The sequence below is a fragment of the Petaurus breviceps genome, unplaced genomic scaffold (assembly GCF_028583685.1).
Source record: "Petaurus breviceps papuanus isolate PSGF00001 unplaced genomic scaffold, PetGlider_PUasm1.0 446, whole genome shotgun sequence".
Taxonomy (NCBI): Eukaryota; Metazoa; Chordata; class Mammalia; order Diprotodontia; family Petauridae; genus Petaurus; species Petaurus breviceps.
This window is the reverse complement of record NW_027186338.1, coordinates 2,529,187-2,545,257: the sequence shown is the minus strand read 5'-3', so window position 1 is coordinate 2,545,257 and position 16,071 is coordinate 2,529,187. Positions and strand designations below refer to the sequence as shown.

The window sequence follows — 16,071 nt, the reverse complement described above, 5'->3', positions numbered from 1 at the left end:
GTAATTCAGAATGTATGCCCAAGGCAAAATAGTAGGCTGTGTATGTTGACTATTCTGTTATCTCTAAAGTTCTGTCTCAGATTACATGACTCATGTCTTACTTTGGACTTAACCAATCTAAACACTCTTGTGCTAAGAGGACTATTAAAAATAGCCAAATTATATTCACTGTTCTAACCTTTCCTAGAGTTTCATTCATTCACCTTTCACATGTTGGGAGGAACTTTTCCAGGTGGGAGAAAAAACAGGGAGAGACTAAGTAGAGAAAGTGCATGTTCTCCCATCCTTTATGTTAGGGATGTTGCTTTGGATCTGGAGCCTGTCTGTGAAGAGTCTTAAGGGAGAGAGTTGGATGGCTAAAACAGGCCTTGGAAGCTGGGCATAGCAATTTTGATTTGATGTCAGAAAGAATGCTTCTTGGGGGCAACTAGCACAGGGTTTGTTGAAGGAGTCTAGTTATGGGAGGAAAATAAAAGGGAGAATTTTAATCTGAAGGGCCAGCTGGTGACGTTGAGTTGGTGCTCAAGCCAGGGAATATTTAGAAGTGTTTGAAGATAGAAGAGAGAGAGTCATGGGAAAGGGAAAAATGGAAGGTCAAAGAGGGAATGGATAGAATAGATTTTGGGGAAGTAGAAGATTGGGAATCCACATCATTGGTCAAGATGAAATGAGTTTTACAGAGGAGAGGAGCGTCTAGAGGAAACAGTGATAGATTTGTCAAGAGACATATGTGGAAGTAAAGACTTGATAGTGGAGAGGGCATGTGAGACGGTTTCTGCTACTTGGGTAATGAATTTAATTTAAGGTTAGGCTTAGAAACAAATTTTATTTGGTCATGGCAAGAGAGAGATTGATGGCTTAAGAGAATACTCAGGGTGTGAAGGATTAAAACAATTTTCAAGGAGGGGATAAAGTTGCACGGTAACTTTACCTTGTAGATTATGAATTGACAGCATTTTGGGCTCCTGATTTAGGTACAGAGCTGCACATCCAATGGCCATAGGAGTCTTCTCACTGAGATCCTTGCACTGTAGGCTAGGGAAAGGCTCATCAGCGTGCTTATTTCCTCTGCCATGCAGGTAAAAACTGCACCACTTTTCATCTCTATAAAAAAGGCATGTGTAGCTCATTAGTTGCCAGTGTCCTTTTTTAAAAAAAATAAAAGTGACATCTGGGATTTATTCTTTCCCCTTCTATCCATTTGGAATCTTCTCCACTTTGAGACCTCCTTAAAATATTTAATATATTAGCATTTTTCCCAGCTAGATGGTACAGGAGATGGACTTGGAATGAGGAAGACCTGAGTTCGAATTCTAGCTCAGACAAGCCACTTATCCTTCCTCAGCCTCACTTTTCCTCGTTTGTGAGTGAGGATAATACTACTACCTGTCTCACAGGGTGGTCTTCAGGATCCAAGGAGACAACATGCCTGTACAAAGCACTTTACATACAAATATTAAAGCGCTTTGTAAATAATAGCTGGTGTCTCTTTTCCTATCACTGTCATTACTTCACAATGACTTCTTTCTACCCCAACAGAGCCTTCCCTTATAACTAAGAAATATGGTTGTGCAAAGAACAATCCCACTTATTGACCATGTCTGACAATGGATTCCTCTCCGTGTTCACTCCCCTTGCCTCTGGAAGATTCTTGTTTTTCTGTCAGTCCTCTGAGATTCCAGACTGTCCCTGCTTCTGTCAGATTGAGGATGTCATGGGATCTGGGTGCCACAACTAAACAGGTGTCTCCCTCCTTCTCTGACTGACAACAGGACTGAGGTTTGGGGAGGTGACCTGTAGTCACAGGGTCATCTGTATCCAGGGACTGTGGCTCTTTAAAAGAATCAGAGTTACTCTCACGGTTTCAACATTTTCTAAACTTATTTTTTCTTCTACCCAGTGTTTGTTTTGACCTTAGTTCCAGCCAGATCTGGCTGTATACATGGAGTGGATTGGGAAATGACTCTCCATTTTGTGTGTGTGTTAATATTTTGATGCCATTTGTTAGTCTCCATGTTAAGACTTTTGAAGACACCATTCAGATGCACAGGTGAGAAGCCTCCTTCATTCCTTCAGTCTAAGCCATTTCTGACATGCTTCTCACCACCCTGCCCTGTGCCCACCTTCTCGTTGAAGACCTTATCAGATTTCTCATGGTTCTTTAATTCTTCTTACTTTTCATCAGATTATAGATCATTGCTGTAGATCTGGAAGGGCCCTTTGAGGTCTTAGGGCTTACCTTTCTCATTTTCAGATGAGGAAACTGAGGCCAAGAATTAAGACACTTGTGGGGTGTCTAGGTGGTGCAGTGAGTAGAGCACCGGCCTGGAGTTAGGGGAACCTGAGTTCAAATCCAGCTTCAGACACTTAACACTTAATAGTTGTGTGACCTTGGGCAAGTCACTTAACCCCACTGCCCTGCCTTCCCACTCCAAAAAAAAAAAAGAGTTAAGAGACTTGCCCAGGTTGTTGATCAGGGTGAGCTTCTGTTTTCTTTAGGGTTGTCTTAGTGTCACTTTCAGTACACCAGATGAATATCAGAAAATATTATTTCTAGATGTTTCATATTATGCAAAGTGCTGCTATAAATGTTTTGGTGTATATGGGATGGACTTGATTCTGTCATGTGTTTTACTGTATCACCATCTCTTCTGCAAGGGGCCACAACATGGTGAATCATGAAATGAATACAAATTATAAATCACCAAGTGGCCAGCTTTATGATAGGATTATTTTTTAAAAACACAGTATTTTTTTTTTTTGTCTTTTGGAGGGCAATTGGGGTTAAGTAACTTGCCCAAGGTTACACAGCTAGTTTTTTTGCGTGGGTGTTAAGTGTCTGAGGCCGGAACCGAACTCAGGTCCTGCTGACTGGGGCTGGCACTTTACTCACTGCACCACCTAGCTGCCCTAAACACAATATTTAAAAAAAAAACTTTTTAAGCATATTATTTTTTTCAACACAATTTTTTGACCAGATTTTTATCTCATCATTTATGCATTTTATTAAGATTTTGGATAATATGTTGCCTTCTAATAAATAATCAATTTATAATTGAATGGGTTGATCACTGGTAGCTTTCAAGTAAATTCCATATGTAAGTAAATATACTTTTTTAGCTACTAAAAAAACAGCTGTAATTAATTATTTTTTTAAGTCCTTAGGATCATAGGATTGTAGCTCTACAACCTTAGAACTCATCTAGTCCAACCTCATCTTTAAAGGTAGAAGAAGCTAAGGCCTATCGGGGTGGATGTGGGATTTGCCTCAGATCAGTAACTGCCTCTGAGGTGGGATTTGAATGGAGGTTTGGGCATTTTTATCAGGACTCTGGTGAGAGGCTCCTGGCAGATGGAAGCTGACTGAAATCCATAACAAATTAAAAGAATGATGAAGAGGAGATGTATGGTGGGCTGATCCTAAGGCACATGTTACAGAACAAATAGGTGGACATCCCATAGCTCTCCTAGTACCTTCATCATGTTGAGAAGAAGAAGAAAGCGGCATGGCCTCTGGCATGGTGGGTGGATCTCCTCCTTGGCTGACTCATGGAAGGACATGAGTACTATGGGATGGACAGGCCTAGGTGGGCTTCATTCTGTGTTGTTGGAGGGAATGTCCAAGCCTAGAAGACTTGAAAAGAGATACACATGGCATGCTTGTCAAATTGGAAGGAGTGGCTCATAAGTGGGATGGGATGACCGAGGAGAGTCCAAAGGTTTAGAGTTCAGAGTTTGGTGCTAAAACAAATGGAGCAGACTTGAATGGAGAAAATGTCAAGCGTTAGTATTTCAGAAATTAGCATCCCAGGATTGGGAGAAGACAGACATCAAGCAGTTGGCTGAAAAACATTTGGGGATTTCTAAAAATCATGTAAAATATAGAAATATCTAGACCACAAGTATGAAAGGAGTCAAGAGAGTGATATGGTAACTACAGCTAATGAGATTTGGGGCAGTGAGAAGAGAGGGGGAGAAAGACAAGCGGGTGGTGAAGAATGGTCAGATGGGGTATGGTTCCTCCTCCCTCCTCCCCTCCATTTATTGTTGCTTTGGGACTTTATGGTTCAGTGATTTCATCATTGAGATGTTAAAAGTACCACCTCTTCATATTTTTGGAGATGGTTTCATGAGTTGCCATGACCAAAAATATTCATCATATTAAGCAGTTTTCCAAACTCAGCTGGGCTTGCCTTTGGTTGGCAGTGCCATTAGACCCTTACTAGTGAAATGGAAATAAAATTCTGATCATGTTCGTGGTTCTCCTGATACTGTCTGTCCATCTCCTGTCGTCCCCTTCTCCTTTTGCCTTCAATCTTTCCCAGAATCTTTTCCAATGAATTCTATCTTCTCATTGTGTGTTTAGAATATTTAAGCCTCAGCTTCAGTATTTGACCTTCTTGAATTAGCCTGAATTAATTTCTTTAAGCTCCTTTCTGTCCAAGGGACTCTCAAAAAAGCTTCTAGATTTAGCACCACAATTTGAAGGCTTCAGTTCTGTGGCACTCAGGTTTCCTTACAGTCCAACTCTCAAAGCCATACATTGCTGTTGGAAGAACCATAGCTTTAACTATATGAACCTTTGTTGGCAAGGTGATGTCTCTGCTTTTTAGTATGCTGTTCAGATTTGCCATAGCTTTCCTTCCAAGGAGCACAGGTGTCTTTTAATTTCATGGCTGCAGTCGCCGTCCACAGTGATCTTTGAGTCCAAGAATATAAAATCTAACACTGCTTCCATTTTTTTCTCCTTCTTTCCCAGAAAGTCATGGGACCATTTGTCAAGAACTTAGTTTTTTAGATGTTAAACTGGCTTACAGCTTAACAGTACTTACTCTCTAAAGAGTATTTCTCTTTCACCTTCATCAAGATGCTTCTTAATTCTGTTTGTTTTCTGACATTGGAGTGGTGTCATCTGCATATATGAGATTGTTGATATTTTCCCCACCAACCTTAATTCCAACTTTTGATTCATTCAACCTGGCATTTCACATGATGTACTCTGCATATAAGTTAAATAAGTAAGGTGACAATATACAGCCTTGTTGTACTCTTACTATTATATTTTTTATTATCTCTTGTCTTCTTGCAATTCAGTTAACTTTTCTTTTGTTACTTTTGAAGCTTTGGCAATTGGAGCATATAAGTCTTGTATTAATTTTGGTTTATTGTCCCTGGATCCTTTCAACATATCTACAATATGTTTATCTCTTTTATGTTGTAAATTTTGGGTTTTCCTTTGTTTGATAGCATCACAATACCTACTTTTCCAGATTCACTTGATCCATAGCAAATTTTGTTCCAACCTCATTTTTATCCTTTGGTTTTTTTTTTTTTTTTTAGATGTTTCTTGTTAGCTGCAGATTGGTGGGGTTTTTTTTAATCTAGTCTTTTTCATTTTATTGGATTGTTTAATCCATTCACATTTAAAAGGATGAGAGTCGGGTTTCTGTTTTTCTCCATTTATCTCTTCAGTATGGCTTTTTAAAAAAATCAGAGTTTCAGTTTCATTAGTCCTCTTTTAAGACAGCACTTTGTGCAGTTGTTTTTGCTTAATCTCCCTTAAGGCAGCCTATGCTCACTATCTTTTCCTTACCCTTAGGCCACCCCTCTCTACTTTGTCACCTCGTTCCCTAGTTGTTTTTTTTTTTTAATTTTACTTAACTCACTTCCTTTTTCTTTCTTCCTTTTATTTGATTATCTATTGTCTTTTCTTCCCCTTTAACAACTCTCTTTCATTAATTAAAAATCGCCCCTCCCTTAGACTTCTTTTGCCTGTTGTTTTTTAAAATTTCAGCCTCTTTTCTAAAGCAATTTAATTACTTTGTCCACTTTCTATTTTCACCCTGTATTCCTCATGCTTATTATTACTTCTTGGGACAGCTAGGTGGCCCCATAGTGCATAGCATGCTGTACCTGGAGTCAGAAAGACTCATCTTCCAGAGTTCAGATCTTGCCTCATAACTTCTAGCTGTGTGACCCTGGGCAAGTCACTTCACCCTCAGTTTCCTCATATGTCAAATGAGTTGGAGAAGGAAATGGCAAACCACTCCAGTATCTTTGCCAAGAAAACACCAAATGGGGTCACAAAGAATCCTTATGGAATTAAGGCTTAAGGTGGTCTGTTTTCTCTTATTCTTAGAAAGAATGTTGTTTAAAGGAGGCATGACACTGTCAGAGAAAGAGCAACAAATTCCTCCTCCCATTACAGAGTGTCTCTCTTCCCACCCGAGAACGTTCTTCAGTGGGATCCCCTCCTGCCACCGAGTTAGTCGAGAGAGCCTTTTCAGTCCTCTGCTGCCTCATTCATTCTCCTGAAGTCCGCCTCTTTCCTGAGAGGAGACCAAAGAGTTATTTTCTCTTCCTTGTTCACACTCCCTCCTTTTATGAACCTTCCCTTTCTGCAGTTCAGTCCCACAAAATGTATTGGTTCACCTGTGGAGAGCTTGTGATGTTTATTTCAGGTCTCTCCCTCTGCCGTCATCTCTCCTGTTTCTTAAACTCCCTCCAGATCACCTTGGGGAGGGAGAAGCACGGCCCCTCCCATGATGACATGGAACTGCCTTTGTTTTTGTCTCTGTACAAGGCCTCCCGTGTGGCAGACACTCCCCAGATCTTTGTGGTTTACCAGGCTGATTTCTGCAGTCCTCTCACACCAGTGTCCAGAGGCCTTTCACAATCCCTTTTAGTCTCCATCCTCTGGAGAGGCTGTCTTAGGTCCCTCATTCCTACAGTGTCTCCCTGAGAACTAGACATCAGATTCTAGGTGGATGTGACTGGGTCTGGTGGATTTTGCCAGGTGGCCTCACTGAAGGAAGCCCCAGATGGCCTTTGCTTTGGGGGCCCTTCGTGTTGTCCACTGGGCCTTGAGCATAAGAGTTTGCAGGCCACTAAAACCACCCTCTCTCTTCCTACGTGATGTATTGTTTAACCACACATTCCCCACCTGCTCATGGGAATGGGATTTTTGAAGCCATTTGTCCCAGTCCGACTCTGTCTCTCCTCACTTTAAATGACCCTCAGTCTCTATTTTGGGTTGTGCTTCCACCTGCAGTTGGCTGGATTGGCAGGTGGCTTTAAATCTTTTATCCTTCATTTCTCTATGCAGAGAAATGGGGCTACCCCCTACCCAGCCTCCCTCAGGAGGTTTTGGGGGGAATCTCTGTGCACTATGGAATGTGATGCAAATGTACGCCACTGTGGTTCCATGGAGAGGCAGACTGCAGTATTTCTGGGACATGAGCACACCTCTGAGCTGTTTCTAAGCTCTGGTTCCTATGGAGCTCAGTTCTCCTGTGCCTCCATACCGTCTTCTGGGCCCTCGTTGGCTCTCCCAGGGGCCACTGCAGTGCTTCCGGGTCATTCTCCTTGCACTCTGTTCTCTCTTCAATTCATCCTCCCCAGCTGCCGGATTGATATTCCTCAAGCCCAGGGGTGACTCTCCCAGACACTTTGTAGAGCCTTAACTTTGATTTCTTTTGCTGAGCTATATACAAACAATAATTCTCTATAGAGAGCATGGTAAGGTTGGAGTTTTAAGTCCCAGTGATAGCACCTCAGGGACTCATCTACTTCCCTCCCCATCCATGCTTCATTATAGCTGAAATGACTCACTGCCAAAGCAAGGGAAAAGTTGAATGGTCTAAGCATCATCTGAAGGATCTAAGATTTTCCCATTTTTACACGTATACACAATCTAATAATTAAAGCCTTCTGGGTTTTTTTGGCCGAGTAGTTCCCCTGTTCACATCGTTAGATGCCTGATAAATATTTGTGGAATTCACTTGAGTTAGGAGGAAGCTATAAAATCTGGCTTAACATGTATTATTGAGCAGAACCAATTGGCCCATGACCTGTGCCAGCTGTTGTCACTGCAGAATAGAACTTTTATACTCATTGGAGGAAGAGAGAACCTTTTACTTGGACTATTTAAGTGGGAACCAGAAATTCACATTGGATGATGCTCAAAGACAGTTGAGTGTCTCTGCCCATCAGAGCCTGGTCTGTGATTCCTGCTCACCTGTTTTTTTGGTGGGTGTTCCACACCACTGTGCTCATTTGTGATACAGACCACTGTATGCATTTGTAATACATGCCATTGTTCCCTCTCCAGACACCCACTCCCCGTTCATTTGAATGGCTCTTTGTCTGGAGTCTGGTTGGGAGAGGACTTGGGGGGGAAGGGGGCCTGGACTGTGATACCATCTTTCTCTGTTCCCAGCACTTGAGTTCTTTGGGGGCGGGGGGAGACTAGGCTGTCATGGAGAACAGAAAGATGGGATGGTGTGCTTAGAAGTATTGACCTATGCTGCAGAATCTGATAGGCTGGAGTGCAGTTCAGCCCCCTCCAGGCCTGGCTGACAGTAACTGCTTTCTCTCCCATTAGTCGCTGGCTGCTTTGTGTTACTCCTTTTCATAAAGTACATTAATACTGAACCTTTAAGAGAGATAGATGTCTGTGCAGAGAAAACAAACAAGACAAATTTTGTGTTTCCATATTCTGCATGTGATTTTTCACGATTACATCTTTTGTGATGTGCCATTGTCGTCCTAGGCTACTGACTTGGCAGTTCAGTTTAGGGCAGTTATTTCTTACTGTGTTTTTTTAAAAAAAAATACCTTTAGAGAAGAATGAACCTTTGGGGTTTTTGGAGTGGAAGACTTCTTTACCACTCTGTTGAAAATGACTTTTTGTAATCATTTGTTGTCACTTGACTAGTTCTTGTTTTTACATGTCTGCTTTTAAAAATACTTTACTGATTTGACTTTCTTCTGGCAAAGGGTTGGATTCATGGCTAGGATTGTAAATTTGTAGTGTGAGTCCACGTGACCTGGGAAATGAGACAATTCAGGAAGGAGACAGCGGAAGGGTGAAGTTCTAATGCAGCTTTCTAGACCCGTGGAGTGGGTGACCAGATGACTGGGTGGGAAACAAATGAAAACATCCGAGCAGCACATTGCCAATGGCTTCTAAGGTGATGTTCCCCAGCCAATTGAATGTTCGTTTGTGTCTTTCAGAATTTTGATTCCGACATCAGTAGTGTGGGAATCGATGGCTGTTGGCAGGCGGACAGCCAGCGGATCCTCAATGAGGTGATGGTGGAGCACTTCTTCCGACAAGGAATGCTGGATGTAGCTGAGGAGCTCTGTCAGGTAACTGGGACACAGGTGGGCATGTGGTGAGAAGGAGCACGGCCAGAATACACCCAGCGTTTGGTCATCCCAAAGGAGGGCTAGGTTTTCTGCTGGGTGTGGATGTCTCTTAACTGCTTCTACTTTCAGAACCTGGCTGCTCATTACTGGAGGGATAGTTTTTTTTTTAATGTTTAAAAAATTAATCTTATTTCGTTAAATATTTCCCAATTACATGTAAAAACTTTAAACAATCATTTTGTAAATTTTGAGTTCCAAATTCTCTCCTTTCCTCCCCTCCCCCCTTCCTTGAGAAGGCAAGTAATTTTATATTGATTATACATGCAAAGCCATGCAAAACATATTTCTATCTTAGTCCTGTTGCAAAAGAAAACACAAACAATAAAAAGAAAGAGAATTTTAAAAATATGCTTCAATCTGCCTTCAGAGTTCATCAGTTCTCTCTGGAGGTGAGTTAGCATTTTTCATCATGGCTCCTTTGGAATTAGTGTCTTTATACGAATCATCTTTTTTGGGTGGGGGGGGGGAAGGCAAGGCAGTTGGGGTTAAGTGACTTGCCCAAGGTCACACAGCTGGTTAAGTGTTAAGTGTCTGAGACTGGATTTGAACTCAGGTCCTCCTGACTCCAGGGCCGGTGCTGTATTCACTGTGCCATTCTTTCACAGTTGATTGTTGTACAGTATTACTGTTACTGTGTACGATGTCTCCTGGTTTCTGCTCACTTCAGTTTGCATCAGTTCATATAATAAGTCTTCCCAGGTTTTCCTGAAACCATCCTGCTCTTCATTTCTCATAGCAAAGTAGTATTCCCTCATAATCATACACACCAACTTGTTCAGCCATTCCTCAGTTGAGGGGCATCCCTTTGATTTCCAATTCTTAGCCACCACAAAAAGACCTGCTATACATATTTTTGTACAACTAGGAGGTGTTTCTGGATCAAAGGGCATGTGCAATTTTATAGCACTTTAGGAGCAGTTCCAGATTGTTCTCCAGAATGACTAGACTAGTTCACAACTCTACCAACAGTGTGTCAGTGTCCCAATTTTTCCATCTTCCCTCCAGCATTTGTCATTTTCTTTTTCGTCATGTTAGCCAATCCGATCAGTGTGAAGTGGTACCTCAGAGTTGTCGAATTTGTGTTTCTCTAATCAGAACGATTTTTCATAAGCTTATGGATAGCTTTGATTTCTTTTTTCTAAACTACCTGTTCATATCCTTTGGTCATTAATCAACTTGGAAATGGTTCTTATGTTTATAAATTTGGCTCAGTTCCCTACAAATTTGAGAAGTGAGGCCTTTATCAGAGAAACTTGCCATAAAGGTTTTCCCCCAGTTTTGTTTTCCTTCTAATGCTGGGTGTATTAGTTTTGTTTGTGTAAAACCTTTTTAATTCCACGTAATCAAAACTGTCCATTTTACTTTCCATTATCCTCTTTTTGTTTCAGTCATAAACTCTTCCCTTATCCATAGATATGACAGGTACACTTTCCCATGCTCTCCCAATTGACTTATGATATCACCTTTTATGTCTAAGTCATGAACCCATTTTGACCTTACCTTGATATGTTGTGTGAGGTATTGGCCTATGCCTAAGGGTTTCTGCCCAACCACTCATTAGTTTTCTCGGTAATTTTTGTCAAATGTTATTTCAGGGGATCAGATTAGGTACCCAATACACAGTAGTAAATGACCATAGTAAACTAGTGTTTGTTGAATAGTTTTAAATAATTATTATTGATGATGAGAATTGCTTTTCTGTAGACTCTTCTGTCTGCAAGACCTGTCTTGTCTTTCCTATCTAACTTGGACAGGAGGACTGAGGCAGAGAAGCAGGGCTGGGCTCGTACCTGCAGAGGGCCTGCTTTCTTTCCCATTATCTTTTTTAACAGGCAAGGAAAAATAGATGCAAGTATTGATTTGTTTTCCTCATCCTCTAGAAATATTTGATTAAAGAGATCTGAAAATTTGCCCCAGAATTAGCAACCTCCCAAAAGTTATTTTTATGTCTTTTTCACGTCTTGTACTATAATATAGCACAATAGTTTTCAGGCTTTTTGGCCTCAAGATTCTTTTTCACTCTTAAAATTATCAAGGACTTCCCAGAGAACTTTTGTTGGTGGGTTTTATCTCAGTATTTCCCATAGTAGAAATAAACATGTCTTAGTATTATTATGAAAATGGCTTTAACCTTAAGGACTTCCCCTGAAATTGGTATCTGGGAGGAGTCCCTAGACCACAGTTTGAGAACCACTGATTTAGGGAGCTCGAAACAATTTACAAGGTTGGATATTTTCTGGTTTTTTTGATGAGAAAAATCTAGACTAAGTAACTTATGTAGAACAAGGCTACAGTTGAAACCTTTGATCTGAAAATGGAATGTCATGGTCGTAAAATGGTCATAGCTCAAGCTGAACTTAATACTGTCCCTTCAGGACCTTGGAACTTGTGTGTGTTCTGTGTGATTCCAGAGGGATGCCTTTTTAGACAAAGTTCATTTTAAATTGTCCCAAATTTCCAGTGCTAGTTTACTTTCTTTAAATGCTGTATCATAGTTCTGACCAAAGGTTAACAAAGGAACTTTTCTGCATTTCAGGAATCTGGACTGTCTATAGACCCAAGTCAGAAAGAACCATTTGTGGAGTTAAATCGAATATTGGAAGCATTAAAAGTTCGAGTTCTCAGACCTGCTTTGGAGTGAGTTACTAAGCTTGATTTCTTTTGAATATCTTGAAAAGAGAGGGGGAAGAAGGGAAGGGAAAAAACATTTATGTGGTACTTACTATGTGCCAGGCTGTGTCAAGGGATTTTTTTCCCCCACAAATGCTGTCTCATCTGATTCTCTCAATAACCCTGGGAGGTATGTCCTGTTTTTACCCCCCCTGTTTGAGGAAATTGAAGAGAGAGGGGAAATGACTTGCAAAGGGTCACATAACTAGTAAGAGTCTGAGTCAGGATTTGAACTGGGGTCTTTGGAGTCTAGGCCCAGTACACTCTCTCCACTGTGCCACCAGCTCAGCAGAGCAGGGAGGCAGCCTCAGTGCCAGGGAGATTTGGGTTCCAGCCCCCATCTCTGATAAAAATTGGCTTTGTGACCGTGACTGAGCAGATCACTGACTGTAGATAGCAGGGAAAGTACCAGTCTACCTGGGTAAAATGAGAAATTCTTATCTGGGAGTTCTCTTACCAAGGAAATGGCAGGCCCAGCTCTGTTCCTGCCTGGAGAAAATTTATTGGAAGAAGCATTGGATGCTAAGCTCTTGGAGGGCAGGGATGGTCTCAATTTTTCCTTGTATGTCCCTAGATCTGAGCCCAGGGCCTAGCATACAGTAAGCGCTTAGTAGGTGTTGATTGATTGAGATAAGTGTACATTTTCTGGGACAGCTTTTGGAGACACTGATCCATTTGGATCATTTTGACTCCATTTGGAGCTATTTTATTTTAACTGAAATTTAGATAGTGTGTGGTGATTTAGTAATAAAGGAGAAAGCAGCCAGGCCTGATCATTATTTTTGCTTTTCATGAGAAGAAAGGCATTCCTGTCCCCTCCCTTGGCTTCTTGCTCTAGGAGCTCTTTTAATCACTGGGTTCCCCATGAGGTGCTGGCTCATAGGTTGCCCATGAAGGCATTTTCAGAGATCCTTAATACTAAGTGGTCCAGACCCAGCCAACCAGAGGATGTGGCGAGGGGGCTTGATTCCCGTTAGCATCCTCTTAATGGGAATTTGTTTACATGCTCTCTCTCCTGGTGCCCTTTAATCTGTGGGTCCTTTGTAAAGAAAAGGCTTTGTACAACAGAGAGAGCCTGGTTGGTGGAGGCAGATGTGGTGAGATGAGGTTTGGGGACCCTGTCTGCCCCTCAGGATGGAAACAGCTAAATAGCCAGACTTGACAGCAGCTTTCTTTGGAACAGGTCAGTGCCTCAATGCCCTGTGGCTTCTGATAAGTGCTGGCCCCATCTCACCTCGGAGGGCAGCTTCCCAGTGCTCAGACTCCACTTCATTTTATTTTTGAAATTATCATTTTCCTGTACTGGGCACTGGGGTACCCATCTGCCTAGGTGCTTCTCACCCTTGGTACCACTTTGCTGCCAGTTTGTAATTCTTCCCTCTCCTCCACATTTATTTAAAATGTGAGGCAGAGAGGGCTGGACGTCCCGGGAGGTGCCCAGCTGCTCTATCGGAGCAGAACTGCAGAGATGGCTGCCATTCCTCCCATACAGCCCTAGGGACCTCAGCTCACCCATCATAACAGCTGGAATGGGTCCCAGGGTTCTCTCCAGCCTCTGGGCCTCTGAGAAGGACAGGCTGTTGAACCAGATGAGAATGGAGCTGGGAAATCTTTAACAAAATAAATGATACCTCATCTGCTTCTCTTCTAATTTTATAATAGTATGATCTCTCATATTAAGGTCTTGATGGATCTTGGTGTTCCCCACCTTGATTACTTAATTAGTTTACTTTATCCCTGCCTTAATCCCATTCTGACTTCTTTCTCTGTTAACCTCCAGACCACCCCAGGCTACTTGGCTTTCCTAGATCCTATCCAGGGCTTCCCACTGTCTTTCTGCATAAAAGTGTCCATCTTGCCCCTTCCTTGTGCAGATTCTTAATCTCTGTCCTGCTTGTGTTGGCATCACAACGGCTTAGACTTACTAGGAATCTCGCCCACCCCATCGGGTGTCTTAATGAACTCTCTACTTCCACTGAAGGGAGGCTTGAGTGGTCAGATTCTTTGGAGGCAGACTCCTGCCCTGACCTCTTGTGTCTCAGAGTTCCTCGCACTCCTAGAGCACAGCATATCTATGTATTGTCCAATAACAGGTCCATAAAATGCCTAGATAAGAAAAGCCTCATTGTTCAGCATGGGGTCCAGCTGAGGCATCTTTCCCTCACAAACGGAAGACTGCTCCTGGTCACCCAGCCTTGTAGTTGCTGATACAGGAGGGGGCATTTGGGGAACACTCAAAGCAAGGCAAAGCGTATCTCTTATGCCAGAGTGTAGAAGGCATTAGGGTAGGTAAGCTCAGAGTGGGCCAAAATGTCTTCCTCCAGATTGGCCAATCCAGGTTTGAGGCCTTTCTCAGGGAATGGGGCTCAGAATGGCTCCCAATGTGCACTTTTCAAAAAACTCTGTATGGCAGCTTTGTGGCTTCACACACAGAGTTTTACTGTCATGTGTACGTGGAAATATTAATATTTGATAAAAGTTCATAAAATTTCTTTTAGAACTTGGAGAAAGCTATCCTCATCTTGTTAAATAAATGTCTGAGTGACAGGAGGAAAAAGAAAAATTCTCATTAGCTTGTGTATCCTGTCTGATTGAAATCCATGCCTGGGTCCATGTGACCTCCCCTCAGCAAAGTACCCTTGGAACTGCTGCTTTTCTCCTCAGGCTCCTCTTCCATTGCTCTCTCCATGGCATTTTTAGTCCCTCGGCTATTAATTCTGGTTGCTTTGCCCATGTTGTAAAATGGCTTTTGTCACCATCCATCTGGTTAGAGTCTGGAAAATAGTGTTGGGCCTGGCGGTGGTATATAGCACTAGCAGAGAAATCTGGGCCATTGAGATGGGTTGTCTTGCCATGTGCCGGAGGAATCTGCCCTGTGGCTTGCCAGCCTCTCCAGGCAGCCTGTGCCCCTTGGAAGCAGCTCAGGGTGGCAAGGTCTCCCTGACACACAGTGTTGCCTCTTGCTCCTGTGCCTTCCCTCTGCAGTGAAGCCCTCCTCCCCAGGAGAGATAGCTCTTCAGATACTCCAGTGACCCCTGGGTGTTTCCCGATTTTCATAGGACACCAGCTCCAGGTGCTCCCTTCTCCTTCTCTGTTGCTTTCTGCACACTCCAGCCTGTCCGTGTGTGCAGGAGATGTAAAATGAGAAAGCAAGGTGAGCAGGGGACATCGTCTGCTGTCTCCTGGGTACCTGGCAGATGGTGAATTCTGATGTCCTTTCCAATTTTAGGAAGATTTCCCACATGGCCTGGAGCTGCCGGAGTATGGCTGACTTCAGCAGGACTGAGAGAAAGGAAGGGTAGAAAGATCTCATTTATTCTTCCTTCTCATCGGTCTTTTGATTTAAATACTTTTGTGATGTGAAGGGCCTTTCCCTTAGCCTTTAGTAGCTGGGAAATGCAGTTTTTTAGTTAAGGTTACTTGAGTTTTAGTTTTCTTTTTTAAAAATTATTATTATTTAATTCCTGAAGTCAGTGTTATTATGTAAGGTGGTATCACTTCGATATAAGGGAGACTAAAGAATTATTCACTAAGCCTAACAAGATCAGTGGAATGCTGAGGATTAGAATGATGGGACTGAAAGCCTTAGGATTATCTTTAAATTAAACTCTTAAAAGCATTTAATTTATTGATTCATAAAGATCAAATGGTCATTATGTTCCAGCTTTATAACAAAGGTAGCCATCTTGGAGTGGTTCAAGAGCTCATCATATTGGCAAGACTTTTTTTAAGTCTTGATTAAAATGATTAATGACCATGATTGGCATGGTCGGGCCTGTGTTTAGGGAGCTCCCTTTGCCCCTTGAGTAGAAGTGGGGAGAGACTTGAGGCAGGGAGACTGGCTGTTGTAGTAAGTCCAGCGCAGTGTTGAGGGGCATTTCTGAGAGATGCCAATGAGGATTAATGCCACAGATTGGCAGTGAGAAGTTAAGGATGACCCCTGGGTTGTGAGCCAGGGCAAGTGGAGGTCCGTGGGCCATTGGAAGGAGTAGGCAGGTAAGAAGGGTGAGAGACTTTTGGGGGCAAGAATAATGGGTTCATTTTGGGGGCATGTTTGAGTTTAAGATACTGACAGGACTTTGGTTAAAGATGTTAAATGGCTGGTTGGAGATAAGAGACCACAGATCTGGAAAGAGGTTAGAGCTGGACAGATGAGACTGGGAAATAATCTGCCCAGAAAAGACAGCTGAA

General features: G+C 42.4%; 1 protein-coding gene across 1 annotated transcript in view; it reads left to right on the top strand.

The window, feature by feature from the left end:
- RMND5A (required for meiotic nuclear division 5 homolog A) overlaps positions 1-16,071 on the top strand; it is a 71,017-nt gene that overhangs the window by 35,213 nt on the left and 19,733 nt on the right. Inside the window, exons 3-4 of the mRNA XM_069101050.1 lie at positions 9,016-9,150; positions 11,747-11,847. Coding sequence (XP_068957151.1) covers positions 9,016-9,150; positions 11,747-11,847 — 236 coding nt within the window. The remainder of the gene's footprint in view (positions 1-9,015; positions 9,151-11,746; positions 11,848-16,071) is intronic.